Raw genomic sequence first — 16,755 nt, 5'->3', positions numbered from 1 at the left:
AGTGCATTGTGACAGATATCTGGGGCCTGGTCTACTTAAATCAACCTGTACTGGGAGAAATGTCTTAAAACCTTTTTTAACCGCTTCCGGACCAGCCGCCGCAGTTATACTGCGGCAGGATGGCTCCCCTGCACGATCCTTCTTAGCTGTATGTCAGCTCTTTAAAACACTTTAGCCGGCATGCATGCGCACCTGCGATCGCTCGAGACTGAGCGAGAACCAGATTCTGTGTGTGTAAACACACAAATCCCGGTTCTCCCAGGGGAGTAGAGACAGATTGTGTGCTTCTACTAAGTAGGAACACCAATCGGTCTCCACCCCCAGTCAGTCCTACCGCCCCCAACCCCCCCCCCCCCCCCCCCACACACACACACACACTTAGAACACAGTTAACTCCTTTCCTGCCAATGACATTTATACAGTAGTCAATGGCTATTTTTAGCTCTTCTCACTGTATAAATGTCACTGGTCTCGAAAGTGTCCGATCTGTCCTCCGTAATGTCGCAGTCAGGATAAAAATTGCAGATCGCAGCCATTACTAGTAAAAAGAAAAATATATTTATAATAAAAATGCCATAAATCTGTCCCCTATTTTGTAGACGCTATAACTTTGCGCAAACTAAGGATGCACCGATACCATGTTTTTTTTACAATGAGTACAAGTATCGATACTTTTTTTTTTTTTTAATACTCGCCGATACCAATTACCGTTACCTACCGCAACTGTTTTGTTTTAACTTCCGCTGTCAGCAATGGTACAAAGCATTGACAACCATGTTTATCATTTATAAAATAGACGTGAACAAAAGAAAAAAAAAGCAGGAAAATAATAATTAAATGGAGGAGGATAGGACTGATTAGAGTAAATTAGGGGTTATTAAGGGATTAAACAGAAGAACATTTGTTCATTCCTTTGATCTGCAGATGAAGAAACTGAAATACCGTATATACTCGAGTATAGGCCGACCCGAGTATAAGCCGAGGCCCCCAATTTACCCCCAAAAAACTGGGAAACCTATTGACTCGTGTATAAGCCGAGGGTGAGATATGCCTGTCCATCCCTGTGTGTGTCCGTCCATCCCTCTGTGTCCGTCCATCCCTGTGTGTCCGTCCATCCCTGTGTGTGTGTCCATCCATCCATCCCTGTGTGTGTGTCCATCCATCCATCCCTGTGTGTGTGTCCATCCATCCATCCCTGTGTGTGTGTGCGTCCATCCATCCATCCATCCCTGTGTGTGTGTGTGTGTGTGTGTGTCCATCCATCCATCCATCCCTGTGTGTGTGTGTGTGTCCATCCATCCATCCATCCCTGTGTGTGTGTGTGTGTCCATCCATCCGTGTGTGTGTGTGTGTGTGTGTGTGTGTGTGTGTGTGTGTGTGTGTGTGTGTGTGTGTGTGTCCGTGCAGCCTTGTGTGTCCAGCCTACCTGTGTCCCGAGCCTCCGTCCGGTCCCGTCCCGAGCCTCCGTGTCGTCCCGTCCCGAGCCTCCGTGTCGTCCCGTCCCGAGCCTCCGTGTCGTCCCATGCCAGGATCGCCGCTCTTCGTCGGCGCCCTGGCGGCCACTCCCCTGTTCAAAAGCCGCGCCTCCGCCTCCGCCTGTGATAGGCGGAACACTCAATTTCCCAGCAGTCAGTGTTCCGCCTATCACGGACATCGGCTCATCCTCGGATGAGCCGATGTCCGTGATAGGCGGAACACTGACTGCTGGGAAATTGAGTGTTCCGCCTATCACAGGCGGAGGCGGAGGCGGAGGCGCGGCTTTTGAAAGGTAGAATGGCCGCTGTCTGTCTGCTCGACACGCTGTTCGGGCAGTCAGACAGCGGTGACTCGAGTATAAGCCGAGGGGGGCACTTTCAGCCTCAAAAAAGAGGCTGAAAATCTCGGCTTATACTCGAGTATATACGGTATACAAAAAGAAACAATGTTTCTTTTTATTTTAGTGTTTCAGGGCTGAGCAATGTTGTTAATAAACATTGCTGGCTGCTTTTTTTTTTTTTTTGACAGCTTCAATTACCGGACTTCTTTAACACTGGGGAGACCCACTGACAGCTGAAAGTATCGGTTTGAGGTATCGGTGCATTTACAGGAGTACCGATACTTGTGCAAATACTGAGTATCGGCACTGATATCGAAACTGATACTAGTATCGGTGCAAACCAATCAATATACACTTATTGCGATTTTTTTTTTACCAAAAATATGTAGAAGAATACATATTGGCCTAAACTGCAGAAATTATTATTTTTTTAGTTTTTTTATTATAGCGAAAAGTACGCTATATTGTGTTTTTTTCTAAATTGACGCTCTTTTCTGATCAAACACCACCAAAAGAAAGCTCCATTTGTGGAGGAAAAAGGACATCAATTTTGTTTGGGTACAACGTTGCATGACTGCGCAATGGTCAGTTAAAGCTAAGCAGTGCCGTATCGCAAAAAAATGGCCTGGTCAGGAAGGGGGTAAATTCTTCCAGGGCTGAAGTGGTTAAGAAAATAATCAAAAGTTCTACAATGGTTGAATATAAGATGTTATGCGCAGAGAACGAGTTAAGCACTTAGACAAATAATAATTAGTTCTGAATGCTTTAAGGATTTTTGTTTACAAATGCTCATACCAAAACAGCCCCGGTATGGTTCGTTATGCTATTAACATTGATGTTGAGGATGTTTGTGGTACAGATTATTATTGAAGTCATATACACAGAATCAGAGGAAGACAAAACAAAAATGAAGAACACAACCAGAAACAGAAGGCTGGGAGAGGGGCCCAGAGACATACAAATAAGTTGGTTTTATTGTCCCCTCATAACACACTCTCCCACTATCAAAATCAATTGTACATCAGGGGTGAATAATTAAAAGAATAAGCAAGTTTTTATTCAGGAAAGATGATGAGATTGGCTCCACATGTGTCCTCGTCATCTGTACCACCACACAGGAAGGATATGAGTTTATTTATAGTTGGGAGGGGGAGAATAGCTATTTTTTGACTAAGAATAGGGGGAAATCATTAGGACATGTCAATGACTATTCATGGTAAAAGGTCACTGGTCCTGGTGGAAATCAAAATGACTAAGAAAACATCCCCCCCAAACACTACTTTGGTTTAGGCTGGGTTCACACTGTGTACGGATGCAGCTCACAACAGGGGTCTGTTGCGTCCCTGTTCTCCGTTTCAGGGACGAATCAGGCACAAATTTTTGCCTGAATTTAGACCTGAAACTGAGCCATAGATGCACAGGATCCTTGTGCAATGCCCTCCGCAGCCGTCCCGGAGATGTGTGAACCGGCTCCATTGAGAGCCGCTCACACTCTCCTGTCATGTGAATTGGATGCAGGGAAACTTGCATCCAATTCGTATCAGCGTGGTCAAAATCGAACTATTCATCCTCTAAAGGTAAAGCCAGTATAACCTTAAAGTGGAATTACTCCACCTTTGAACTTGTACCTACAGATGAGGCCTATAATAAGGCTTACCTGAAGGTACAGTGAATATCTCCTGAACTTGCACTGTTTAGGAGTTATTCACACAACATGTAGCCTGTGACATCACCAGTGCATGCGCTCTGAAGACCTTCAGAGCTCCAGGGCAGAGCCAAGGGCAGCCATACAGCCTGAGACCAGAAGGAAGACTAGGTGAAGATAGCAGCATCAGGGAGCCGTGACAACGCTGCACTGGAGGGGTCCATGTACAACCAAGTCTGTCATAATGTGTTCGTATGCGGTGCATAATAGTACATTATGACTTAAAGCTGCAGGGGGGGCCACTGCTTTTTATTTTTTTGCCAATTTACTACCACTTTTAGCATCTACCCCAGAACCAGGTAGTAGACTTCTCAATCCCTTCTCACAAATCTTCCTTCCTAACTTCTCAATATTCATATCATCATCCGGAGTTTCCTCTTTCACGCTACCAACTTCACATAACAGAGATGATGAGCCTCTGAACATGGAGACGGTTCCTATGTGAGGTTCACAGTGCAGCGGAGGATGCTGAATACTAGGACTACTTATTTAAAAAAACTCAGCAGTAATGGTTCACATTGTGTAGGTCATTCTGCCATGAGGCCTGGTCACTGGTGTGATTGGAGCCACCCATTATGCTATATAACTGTATATTACTAGAGTCTATTAAAATCAATGCTGGTTATATAGGGGTATTTGAGTTGAGAAACAATCTGCTTTGAATAATATATTTTTCCCATGTATTTGAGCTATTTCCCACCTTTCTCCCTAGCATTTTACAGGTTATATATCCAACTAGGTGTACATTTGAAAATGGAATGGAAGATGATTTGGGATCATTTGAAAATTTCTAACAGGGCCAATCGATTTTATCCAATACTTTGTAGTATTCAAAAGCCATATCTTCAGATGCCTAATACTTTACCACTATGTCAGGTTCCAAGCTTGAATTGGGTTGAAATACCCACACCTATGATACACACACACACTGCTAAATTGTACTGTTGCAGTGACTGTCTTACTGTGCATTTTTTTGCTACTAAAATGCTATACTAAGGGGGTTTACTGATCTGCTGCTCAGGCCACATATACTGTAAGTTTTTTTTAATAACAACAGCTTCCCTAAGCACAGCTCTGAAGAAGGGGGTGCACCCCCGAAATGCATTAGCGTGCATATGTGAGGCCGCAGAAACACTTGATCTACCTCATGTTATCCTTCTATGTATTTTCTGTATACTTATGCACCTTTGTGAGTATGCACTTTATTGATCGCTTTTTACATTAATAAATTACGTTTTCACTAGGATAATGCATTAGGGGTTTGCGCCTTCCCCTTCTTTGTTTCTGTAGTTCTACATGTGACATCCCTATCCGAGGAGGGCTGCATCCACTGGGCATTGGACTGTGTATGTGATATTTGCTGGCTTTCCCTCTGGCGAAGACCACTGAGCGGTGGGAGTATTTGGCTGTCTTTACAAGTCAGGAGAGGAATACAAAAAAATGTTGGTGTTGTATCTGTGGTGTTATATCTTTCACGTAGATGTTATACAGTAAATACAGCTGGATAAAACAAAAACTGTGTGTCTTCATTTTAGATTGCAAATGTGATTATTTTAAAGGGGGCGATTTATTTCTGTACCCACTGTGTGTGTGAGAGTGAAGGATTTGAAGAGCTCAGAGTCAGGGAAGGAGCAATTAAGTTCTCTCTCCCATTCAGCTATATAGTCAGGTCTCGTGGGATAGGTTTCCCAAAAGTATTAAGCCTTAGCCCCTGTACACACGGTCAGAGATTTCGACAACCAAATCCGTCGGATTTTCTCCGTCGGATTTTGTCCCTCGGATCTTGTCCATTGGATCTTGTCCATCGGATCTTGTCCATCGGATCTTGTCCGAAACTGTTGCATACACACGGTCGAACTAAGTTGTCGAAAAATCCGATCTTTCAGAACGTGATGACGTAATTTTGTTACGATGGGACTACATTCAGGCTAGTAGCCAGTAGCTTTGATGTAGGAATTTGATCTGAGCATGCGTGGCACTTGGTCCGATCAAAATTCGCTACACATGATCGGAGTATGTCCGACCGGCCCAGTTGGTCGGGAAATATTTCCAACATGTTGGAAAATTGGGTCCGACGGATATTCCGACGGAATCAGTCCAATGCATACCACACACAGTCGGATTATCCGACGACACGGTCCGATAGGACACATTCCGACGGATTCTCCGACCGTGTGTACTAGGGGTTAGAGTAGGGAAACCACAAGTGTTGGCACAGTAGGATAATAGCAAAGTTGGTCAAAGGACGTGTTTTGGGACCTCAGGTAATGCAGAAAAGTACAAGAATCACAAAGTTGGAAATAACGCAAGCAGTTTCCACTAAATTGTCCGTAGGAGAGGATGGCAATAATAACAAAGCTAAGGATTTGATGTGTCCCACTTATAAAGCAGAACATATGGGTGAGGGCATCTCATATGAAAAAAAAATATTGTTTTGGATGCCCGGTGGAAATCTTGGGTTTTCCAAGAGAGGGGTCAAAGGCCAATGTAAGTGGGTAAGTTTTTTTTTATTAGAGGTGCAAAGGGTTTTCAAGTGCTACTGAATGTTATTGAAGCTCGTAGTCCTGTTCTTGTGTCCACAAATGACTCCCAATTGCTTCATTATGTTTTTTTAACCTTAATTCAGGGAATGCTATAAAAGTAAAAAAAATGTTTTAGCTTTAGAATGCCACAGTCATATTTGTTTCTGATGGGTCCAAAAGACTAACCTGTTATCCCATGCATTGGTGATGGTTTTGGCCCGATATCAGCTTTTAGGGATTCCACATGGATTTCTGATTTCTTCTTAAACCATCCAATAGATCTCCTCTTATCTGCCAAACTCTTCATGTCTGGTCTGTCTGCATAGCCAAAAAGAAATACACTGCAACCTGGAACAAGTGTGACCAGTTCTTCTGCAATACCTAAATAAGGTTCGATGTAAAAATAAAGAGAAAGGCCGGCATGAAACATAATGTAATATAAACACTTATGGGCTTCATTCATAAAGTATTTGCAGGGACAACAGTCCTGGTTACCTTCTATCGTTGCTGTTGCATTTTAATGCGCACAATGAAAGTAAAATTCTGGTTGCTTGCTTGCTTTGGCAAAGAAGAACTGTTTTTGTTCAAACACTTTTATGAATAGGGTCCACTATACTGTATATTGTAAATATTCTGATAGTGCTTACAAATTACAGGAATATTTTTGCAGTTTAATTATAGATATCCTCATAAAATGATAATTTATTTAAATGATTATCACATTAATATACATGAAATATGAATGTGTAAAGAAGAGCGCCACTTCCCGACTTTACCAGTAAAAAGCAAATTGTTTAAAAAAAATTATTTTCCACAAAACAGTCCATGCATTTCTGAGTAGCTTTGGCTCTATGCCACTAATCTTCACTAGGCGTTTAGAGCTAGTAAGTGGTAACTACCAGTGCTGATTATTGTACGCCGCCTTGTGTTATGTCTAAGTTAATCCTCTATGTAATTGCTGCTATGAAGCACTTTCAAGATCACAAACGTACTAATAAGCTGCAAAAACTAGTACAATAGTGACATCTTGTGGCCTATTGACTCTTACAGTCATTTTAGTACGTGATAAAAATAAAGTAGAAAAATATATATGGGTTTATAAAAATAGTTCTGTTACAGTTGTTTTAATGCATGGGCTAGCAAGCCTGTGATTAAAATAGTGGCAAACCTGAAAATACTTACTTAATCATACTAGATTAGAAATCACTGCTTAAAGGGTAAATGTATGTTATAAAAACAACATATAATCATTTTATGTACATCTATAAATATAACAAAGTGCCTTAAATAAGGGTGTCACTGGGTGGTTCACAGTTTCATAGTCCATTTTCTTAACAAACATACTGTACACTTAAAAGAAGTATGGGCAACTTTATTTTGGCTATACTTCTCTTGCAGGTCACAGGAGTGCAGTTCGTTCTGCATTCCGGTGACCCTTTTTCAGCCAACAGCTGGCAAAAGTCAGCTGTCGGCTGATGTCACTCACTCAGTCCAAGCTTGAGAAAGATCCCGATTTTACAGTCGGGATCCACCCAGATGTCTGGACTGGCAGATGAATCAGCCTCTCTCTGAGCTGCTAGGAGATTGAACCAGCTGATCCCACCCCCTCCACAGCCCAGGGAGCAGATGTGCAAGCTCCCTTACAAGTCGGGCTGTGTATGTCTATAGACATACACAGTGTGTCTCAGTCCTGCACCGAGCATGCTTTTTCTCACCCTTTAATCACTTGCTGCCCGCACTATACCTGAAAGACAGCTACAGCACGGGCCTCCAATACTGGGAAGGTACTCTGTGATCGTCGAGTCATTTGGACTCGGTTGATCACAGATCGGGGTAAAGGGCCAATCACAATGGCCCTTTACCACATGATCAGCTGTCAGCCAATGACAACTGATCATAGAATGTAAACACAAGCTGGCTTTTCTCTCCTCATGCCAACAGAGTGAGAAGAGAAGAACAAAGATGATAATCGGCTTCTGTTACAGGGACATCAGTCCCAACAGTGCCCGCCAGTGCTGCATTCCGTGCCCACCAGTGCTGCCAATCAGTGCCCACCAGCGCTGCTAATTAGTGCCACCAGTGCCACCTATCAGTGCCTCATCGGTGTCAACAATCAGTGCCACCTCTTAGAGCCCATCAGTGCCACCTATCAGTGCAGCCTCATCAGTACCTCCTCATAATTCCCAACCAGTGCAGCCGCATAAGTGCACATCAGTGAAGGAGAAAAATTACCTGTTTGTAAAATATTATATATATTTATTCAGATTTTCAGTTTTTTTTTTTGTTTGTTTAGCAGAAATTGAAAAACCCAGCAGTGATTAAATACCACCAAAAGAAAACTCTGTGTGAAAAAAATTATCATTTAGTTTCGGTACCGTGTTGCATGACCGCGCAATTGTCATGCAAAGCGTCACAGCACTGAAAGCTGAAAATTGGCCTGGCCAGGAAGGTGATAAGTGTCCAGTAGGCAAATGGTTAAAACCACTGAGACATCTAATGACATTATATGGGGCAAATAGTATCTTATTTTGAGATCGCACTGAAAAGTGAGCCACTGGGGTTGATTTACTAAAGGCAAATAAGCTGTTCACTTTGCAGGGGAATTTGTCCAGAGCTTAGTGAAAGCGGCACAGTTTAACTTTGCAAAAAACACCTGATCACATGCAGGGAAAACAAAAAATAAGCATTTTGGAGGTCAGCAGAGCTTCACCTCACTCACTAATAATAATTCCGTTGCAAAGTACAATTCCCCTTTGCAAAGTGAACAGCTCATCTGCCTTTAGTAAATCAACCCCATTGTGTTTTATTTAATATAATATACAGTATCTCACAAAAATGAGTACACCCCTCACATTTTTGTAAATTATTTATTATATCTTTTCATGTGACAACACTAAAGAAATGGCACTTTGCTACAATGTAAAGTAGTGAGTGTACAGCTTGTGTAACAGTGTAAATTTGCTGTTCCCTCAAAACTCAACACACAGCCATTAATGTCTATACCGCTGGCAACAAAAGTGAGTAAACTTCTAAGTGAAAATATCCAAATTGGAGACACTGAAGACTGGGAGGACATCCTCACCAATGTTGGACTGGTTTCCCCTAGGCTGTCTGACCGGCTAACCCAACTTTACATTGTGCACAGGGCCTACCTCACTCCGCTAAGACTGAGCAAGTTTCGCACGGCATATGACCCAGGGTGTCCGCGTTGTGGGGTTCACCCGTGCACATTTTATCATTTACTATGGGCCTGCCCGGACGTTCAAGCCTTTTGGTTGCATGTCATCCGCTTTCTACACGACCACATGGGTTATCCGTTACAGGCTGATCCCAAACTTTGCCTACTAGGCCTTCTTCCTGACGCTCAGACCAACCGCTGTCATGCTGCCTTTCTACACGAGACTCTGTTCAGTGCTAGAAAGCTGATCGCTAAGCTGTGGTTGCGCACAGTACCACTTACAGTTAGAGCGTGGATACTTGAGGTGAATCTGTCACTGCCTTTGAAGAAGGTCATATATGTGCATAGGGGCTGTCCCAATAAATATAATAAGATATGGGATAGGTGGCTTGCCAATCCAGACACATGTGTGGAGCCTGACTAAGGTTGTACGGTAGGCACCTTGTTTACAATTGCAATCTAGCAATTATATGTGCTCTAAGTTCCCAGTCTATTGGCGGAACTGGCCGGTGGGTGGTGGGTGGGTTGTTGGGGTGATTCTGAAGTGAGTTTGACCGCCGTAGCTGTAATGTTTATCGTTGCTCTGTATGACATCTGTCTGTGTATTCTGAAAGCCATGTTATTCTTAAATGTTTTGTATGCTGTATGACTTGCTGATTTTGTCCACCAATAAACTTGTTGTTTTTTTGAAAAAAAAAAAGAAAATATCCAAATTGGGCCCAAAGTGTCAATATTTTGTGTGGCCCCCATTATTTTCTGGGATTGCCTTCACCCTCTTGAGCATGGTGTTGACCAGAGCTTCACGGGTTGCCACTGCAGTCCTCTTCCACTCCTCCATGATGACAACACAGAGCTGGTGGATGTTAGAGACCTTACGCTCCTCCACCATCCATTTGAGGATGCCCCACAGATGCTCAATAGGGTTTAGGTCTGAAAAGATGTTGGCCAGTCCATCACCTTTACCCTCAGCTTCTTTAGCAAGGCAGTGGTCGTCTTGGAGCTGTTTGGGGTCATTATGTTGGAATACTGCCCTGCGGCCCAGTTTCCAAAGGGAGGGGGGTCATACTCTGCTTCAGTATGTCACAGTACATGTTGGCATTCATGGTTCCCTCAATGAACTGTAGCGCCCCAGTGCCGGCAGCACTCATGCAGCCCCAGACCATGACAATTACACCACCATGCTTGACTGTAGGCAAGATACACTTGTCTTTGTACTCCTCACCTGGTTGCTGCCACACACGCTTGACACCATCTGAACCAAATAAGTTTATCTTGGTCCCATCAGAACACAGGACATGGTTTTCAGTAATCCATGTCCTTAGTCTGCTTGTCTTCAGCAAACTGTGGGCTTTCTTGTGCATCATCTTTAGAAGAGGCTTCATTTTGGGACGACAGCCATGCAGACCAATTTGATGCAGTGTGCGTCGTATGGTCTGAGCACTAACAGGCTGACCCCCCCCCCCCCCCACCCCTTCAACCTTTGAAGGAATGCTGGCAGCACTCATATGTCTATTTCCCAAAGACAACCTCTGGATATGACGCTGAGCATGTGCACTCAACTTCTTTGGTCGACAATGGTGAGGCCTGTTCTGAGTAGAACCTGTCCTGTTAAACCGCTGTATGGTCTTGGCCACTGTACTGCAGTTCAGTTTCAGCGTCTTGGTAATCTTCTTATAGCCTAGGCCAGTGATGGCGAACCTTGGCACTCCAGATGTTTTGGAACTACATTTCCCATGATGCTCAACCACACTGCAGAGTCCTTGAGCATCATGGGAAATGTAGTTTCACAACATCAGGGGTGCCAAGGTTCGCCATCACTGGCCTAGGCCATTTTTATTTAGAGCAGCAATTTTAAAATCCTCAGAGTTCTTTGTCATGAGGTGCCATGTTGAACTTCCAGTGACCAGTATGAGAAAGTGAGAGCGATAACACCTAATTTAACACACCTGCTCCCCATTCACACCTGAGACCTTGTAACACTAACAAGTCACATGACACTGGGGAGGGAAAATGGCTAATTGGGCCCAATTTGGACATTTTCACTTAGGGGTGTACTCACTTTTGTTGCCAGCGGTTTAGACATGAATGGCTGCGTGTTGAGTTATTTTGAGGGGACAGCAAATTGACACTGTTATACAAGCTGTACACTCACTACTTTGCATTGTACCAAAGTGTCATTTCTTCAGTGTTGTCACATGAAAAGATATAATAAAAATGTGAGATCTCACTTATGTGAGATACTGTATATCCCCTTAACCTTTGCATTAAGAGTGATAAAAAAACATTTGCTGACAGGGTGCAAATAATAAATATGGTCTAAAATTTTCGACTGCCTAAAAAAACGTTGAAACGGATCCTAGCTCCTAGCTTCCGATTCAAAGAAAATATGCTGCACACCAGTGACATCTTGGAAATCTAGTTAGCTCTATTGAACAGGCTAAACAGCACACAATGTGGGCCTTCCGCCTGAGGCCACCCCTGATACTAGCTAGTTACTTAGCCCAACCCTGAAAATACTTAATGAGCTTCAAAATAGGCAAATACAAAAGTTGACAAATCAAAGAAGGATCTGGCTAGCCAGAAATCACTCAAGATCCAGGATACCCTAAAAACATGACTAAATTTTACTTTAGATAGTGTCAGATAGCAGAACCTACCTTCTGCAATATCCCCACACTGCTCCAATGTTATACTGGATAAAGGATAGATGGGTACTAGGTCAATAGCACCGAGACATGGATGTATTCCATCATGTACAGATAGGTTGATAGATGCAAAGCCTTCCACACAAGAAGACACAACAGATTTACCTATATAGATACAAATTCAGAGATTCATAAACAAGGGTCCAGTTCAGAAAAAATACTATTATTTGTAAGAATGTCTCATGTCAATGGCTGACTCACAAATATTCTGTTAAATTAAATAACCCACTCTAGATTTCTATGAAAAAAATTAGCATGTGACCGACATGTATTTTCAGTAATCATCAAAAGAAGTTATATTCACAAGGGAGACATGTTTCATACATTGTGGACATTTCCAAGCCTGGCCTAGAATCTTTGGTTTAATTTGTATACGTTTTTACACTGTTGTCCCCAATAAGTCATGGGTAGCCATTTTCCACTACCCTATAGATGGCCTGACTTTAAGCCAACAAAAGCTTGACTCTTTTTTTGCTAGCAGCTCAGCAAACCTTAGGTAAGTCCTGGAGAAAAAAAAAAAGTAAACATCCACGAGGTCGGAAATCGAAACAACTTCATGTCTAGTCCATGAAAAACTCTCAAGCATTTTAAGTTACCCCAACAGCAAATTCTGTAAAATATGGGACCCTTGACTTTAATACATCATATCTTCATTGAACTGCTTGTATCTCAAGTTACCTATTAAACCACCCTTGGTATAAACCCACCCAATCCCTCAGATTTCCCCTCCCATACCCAAACCCCACACTTGCCCCATGACGTGATCACCTTGTCTCTTCTCTCTATCTCTCATTTCCCACTTTTTTTTCTGCTCTTCTAGCTTCCTTAGACTTAAGCCTATCTTACGTTGTAGTAAACCCGAGCCAGGCACGCACTACAAACTTATTGGTTAGTTTTCGGGCCAGTATAGCAATTCGTGAAATGCCTTAGAAACAGACTTTCTTTGTGGAATTCTTTTGTACCTTTCTTTTATGCGGTGTATACAATTTGGTACAAATTTGCCCCTGCACTGGTTTATTAGTTTGTCAACTTTTTCTTCTTCAAAACAAAATAAAATTGTGCTGCCATCGATCACTAAAAGAAATTGAAAGGCAAACATTTGGTGACATCCATTGCAGTTTGTGCTGGCCAGTAGCCTGTTTTCAGCTATCATCCATGGTATACTTTTTCATACTTCCCGATGGAACAATTATCCAGTTCCACTTATTTAGCACCACTGAAATTTGTCTGCATGTGACTCTTCAAATCCTCTATTAACAAAGTATTTGTTAATGGAACATTCTATGTGTGTTTTAAATGAAAGAATATTGGCACATCAAACACAGCCTTCATTAAAGCTACAAGTTTTACCATGGCTCAGCCTCTATGTTCCTAATAGTATACACTGCATTTCTCAGAATACTGAGCTAAGTATTTCCTCCCTATCACATCTAAGCAGCCCACATGACTATAGAGTTACACACGTGGGTGTACACAAAGTGGTAAATGATAACCCACTCCATCCCTCCCCCTCCATGCCCACTAACCAGCTAAACACAATGGGGTTGGGATATTGCATGTAGATTAATAGAGGCTTCATCTCCCTCTTAATCTAAGAGACAGGCTGGAGGGGAGTCACACAGCCTGTGACTGGCAGAAATCTGACCACACCAGGTTATTGCCAAAAAAATTATAATTTTGATTTGATTTCAAATATACAGCATATTTGCATGCCAATTTAAAACAGTTTATTGACAATATTCATTTTTACTCTGTATTCCAATGTGACCAGCAGCAGAGGACTAAAAGCTCCTCCTGCTTATATTTCCCTGCAGACAGGCAGAAATCTGCTGTTGTTGGAGTCAGCCAATTTATAAACAGCCTTGCATTCTAAAATATTACTTCACCCAAAACAAATATCTCTAGGTTTTGGTAGATGCTGGAGAATTAAATCACATAATGCCTTATTTATACTTTCCAGTGACTATGGTGGTGATATTTCCGCTCTGAGTTTCCTGCTCTGCACACTTACTGTAGCCAAACAGTCACCAACTGTTTTATTTTGCACCATAGAAAATTCAATAGGAGCAGTAACAATACCCAAAACTCCAATGGAGAGTCAGAAACAGAGCCAGAATCTATGGTAGGGAGTGACCACTTGAGTCCACAATAGCTAGAAGGTGGCTCCTTCCACCTGGCTCCACCAATATCTGAAATATCACTTTTCGGCAGATTGGCCATAAAAAATACTCTTACATAATATGCAAATTAACAAAGCATAGAAGGTTAATAAAACATACTTTTATATTTTGAAATTTAAGAATAATTTTGTTAGATTTTTGGAACAAGCTGTTCAGCTTTAACGTTCTTTCACTCTTTTAAATACACAAACACAGAACTGTGCCTCTTTTATTAACAAAGTGCTGTTATTTTTCTGAACTATATTTTTACAGTCAGGTTTCTAAACATCTAAACCTCGGAAAAGTGATTTGCAGTGAAATGCTTTTCTGACATGGTTGACAGGCGACTGGGAGGAAATAGATCACCTCCTCACTGCTTGTTTTAACTATGATAAGCCAGCACCACCACACTGCAACCTCAGGGATCACGGTTGAACCTCGGGGATCACCACTGTGGCCCTAGTCACATGAATAGGTCAGGTTAGGCGGTTGTACTGCCCACAGCATGCAATATGTGGTAACATTGTTGCCATGGCCATGATGTGTGCAACCCTGTTCGACCGTCATTGCAGCTTAAGGGGGGCTGTAAATCAATGCCTCAACCATCTGCCTATTTTTACCACCCTCCCTGGCCACCTGTGTAAATGAGCCCGATCTTCAACTGCTGGTTGACAGGTTTGCTATGTTTTTTTTTCCATTACCTTTTTCTTGTGATTTTTAAAATAATATTGACTTCAATGCTTGTCACTATATACAGTATCTCACAAAAGTTAGTACACCCCTTCCATTTTTGTAAATATTTTATTATATCTTTTCGTGTGACATGAAACACTGAAGAAATTACACTTTTCTACAATGTAAAGTAGTGAGTGTGCAGCTTGTATAACAGTATACATTTTGTGTCCCCTCAAAATAACTCAACACACAGCCATTAATGTCTAAACTGCTGGCAACAAAAGTGAGTACACTAGTGAAAATGGCCAAATTAGGTCCAAAGTGTTACTATTTTGTGTGGCCACCACGATTTTCCAGCACTGCCTTAACCCTCTTGGGCATGGAGTTCACCAGAGCTTAACAGGTTGCCATTAAAGTGGGAGTAAATCTGCTGACATTTTTCTTTTTTTTTTCTGACCTGCAAGGGAAAAGGCATAATGAGCTAGTATGCACCGCATACTAGCTCATTATGAAATACTTACCTTAGAACGAGGTCCCGTCATCTCGCCCGATCCACGCCGAGGGAGCGGACATGTTCCCTTGGCGTGTCGTCCGGGTCGTCACTCCCGTGCATGCGCACGGGAGATTTCTTTCTGGCAGGGTCCGGCGTCTGCCGGACTTTCAGTTGAGAATCCCCTGTGCGCATGCGTCGCTGCAGTCAGCGGCGCATTGCGAGGGGAATATCTCCTAAACCATACAGGTTTAGGAGATATTTTTTTTTACCTACAGGTAAGCCTTATTATAGGCTTACCTGTAGGTAAAAGTTATAAAAAAGACTATACAGCCGCTTTAATGTCTAAACCCCTGGCAACGAAAGTGAGTACAGCCCTAAGTGAAAATGTCCAAATTTCCCCCAATTAGCCCTTTTCCCTCGCCTGTGTCATGTGACTCATTCATTTTACAAGGTCTCAGGTATGAATGGGGAGCAGGTGTGTTAAATTTGGTGTTATTGCTCTCACCCTCTCATACTGGTCACTGGATGTTCAACATGGCACCTCACGGCAAAGAACTCTCTGAGGATCTGAAAAAGAAAGAATTGTTGCTCTACAGTAAGATGGCCTCGGCTATAAGATGATTGCCAAGACCCTGAAAACAAGCTGCTCACGGTGGCCAAGACCACACAGCAGTTTAACAGGACAGGTTCTATTTAGAACAGGCCTCGCTATGGTCGATCAAAGAAGTTGAGGGCACGTGCTCAGCATCATATCCAAAGGTTGTCTTTGGGAAATAGATGTATGAGTGCTGCCAGCATTGCTGCAGAGGTTGAAGGGGTGTGGGTCAGCCTGTCAATTCTCAGACCATACGCCGCACACTGCATAAAACTGGTATGCATGGCTGTCGTCCTAGAAGGAAGCCTCTTCTAAAGATAATGCACAAGAAAGCCCACAGTTTGCTGAAGACATACAGACTAAGGACATGGACTACTGGAACCATGTTCTGTGGTCTGATGAGACCAAGATAAACGTATTTGGTTCAGATAGTGTCGAGCGTGTGTGACGGCAACCAGGTGAGGAGTACAAAGACAAGTGTGTCAAGCATGGTGGTGGGAGTATCATGGTCTGAGGCTGCATGAGTGCTGCTGCCACTGGGAGGCTACAATTTATTGAGGGAACCATGAATGCCAACATGTACTGTGACATACTGAAGCAGAGCATGATCCCCTCCTTTCAGAGACTGGGCCACAAGGCAGTATTTCAACATCATAACAACCCTAAACACACCTCCAGGATGACCACTACCTTGCTAAAGAAGCTGAGGGTAAAGGTGATGGACTGGCCAAGCAGGTCTTCAAACCTAAACCCCATTGACCATCTGTAGGGAATCTTGAAAAGGAAGGTGGAGGAGCGCGAGTGGAAGGACTCCAGTGGCAACCTGTTAAGCTCTGGTGAACTCCATGCCCAAGAGGGTTAAGGCAGTGCTGGAAAATAATGGTGACCACACAAAATAGTAACACTT

General features: G+C 42.8%; 1 protein-coding gene across 4 annotated transcripts in view; it reads right to left on the bottom strand.

Annotated features, from left to right (window-relative positions):
• FTCDNL1 (formiminotransferase cyclodeaminase N-terminal like) overlaps positions 1 to 16,755 on the bottom strand; it is an 86,254-nt gene that overhangs the window by 15,311 nt on the left and 54,188 nt on the right. For 3 of the 4 annotated variants that reach the window (XM_077448430.1, XM_077448432.1, XM_077448431.1), the window contains 2 exons: positions 11,879 to 12,031; positions 6,230 to 6,424 (listed from right to left, as the gene is read on the bottom strand). In XM_077448430.1, the coding sequence (XP_077304556.1) occupies positions 6,230 to 6,424; positions 11,879 to 12,031 (348 nt within the window). The remainder of the gene's footprint in view (positions 1 to 6,229; positions 6,425 to 11,878; positions 12,032 to 16,755) is intronic. The other variant, XM_077448433.1, reaches the window with a different exon arrangement.

This window comes from Lithobates pipiens, unplaced genomic scaffold, assembly GCF_037356315.1.
Source record: "Lithobates pipiens isolate NorthernLeopardFrog02 unplaced genomic scaffold, aLitPip1_a1.2 Scaffold_22, whole genome shotgun sequence".
Lineage (NCBI taxonomy): Eukaryota > Metazoa > Chordata > Amphibia > Anura > Ranidae > Lithobates > Lithobates pipiens.
Note: the sequence above shows the minus strand (reverse complement) of the source record. Positions and strands in the feature narration are given on the sequence as shown.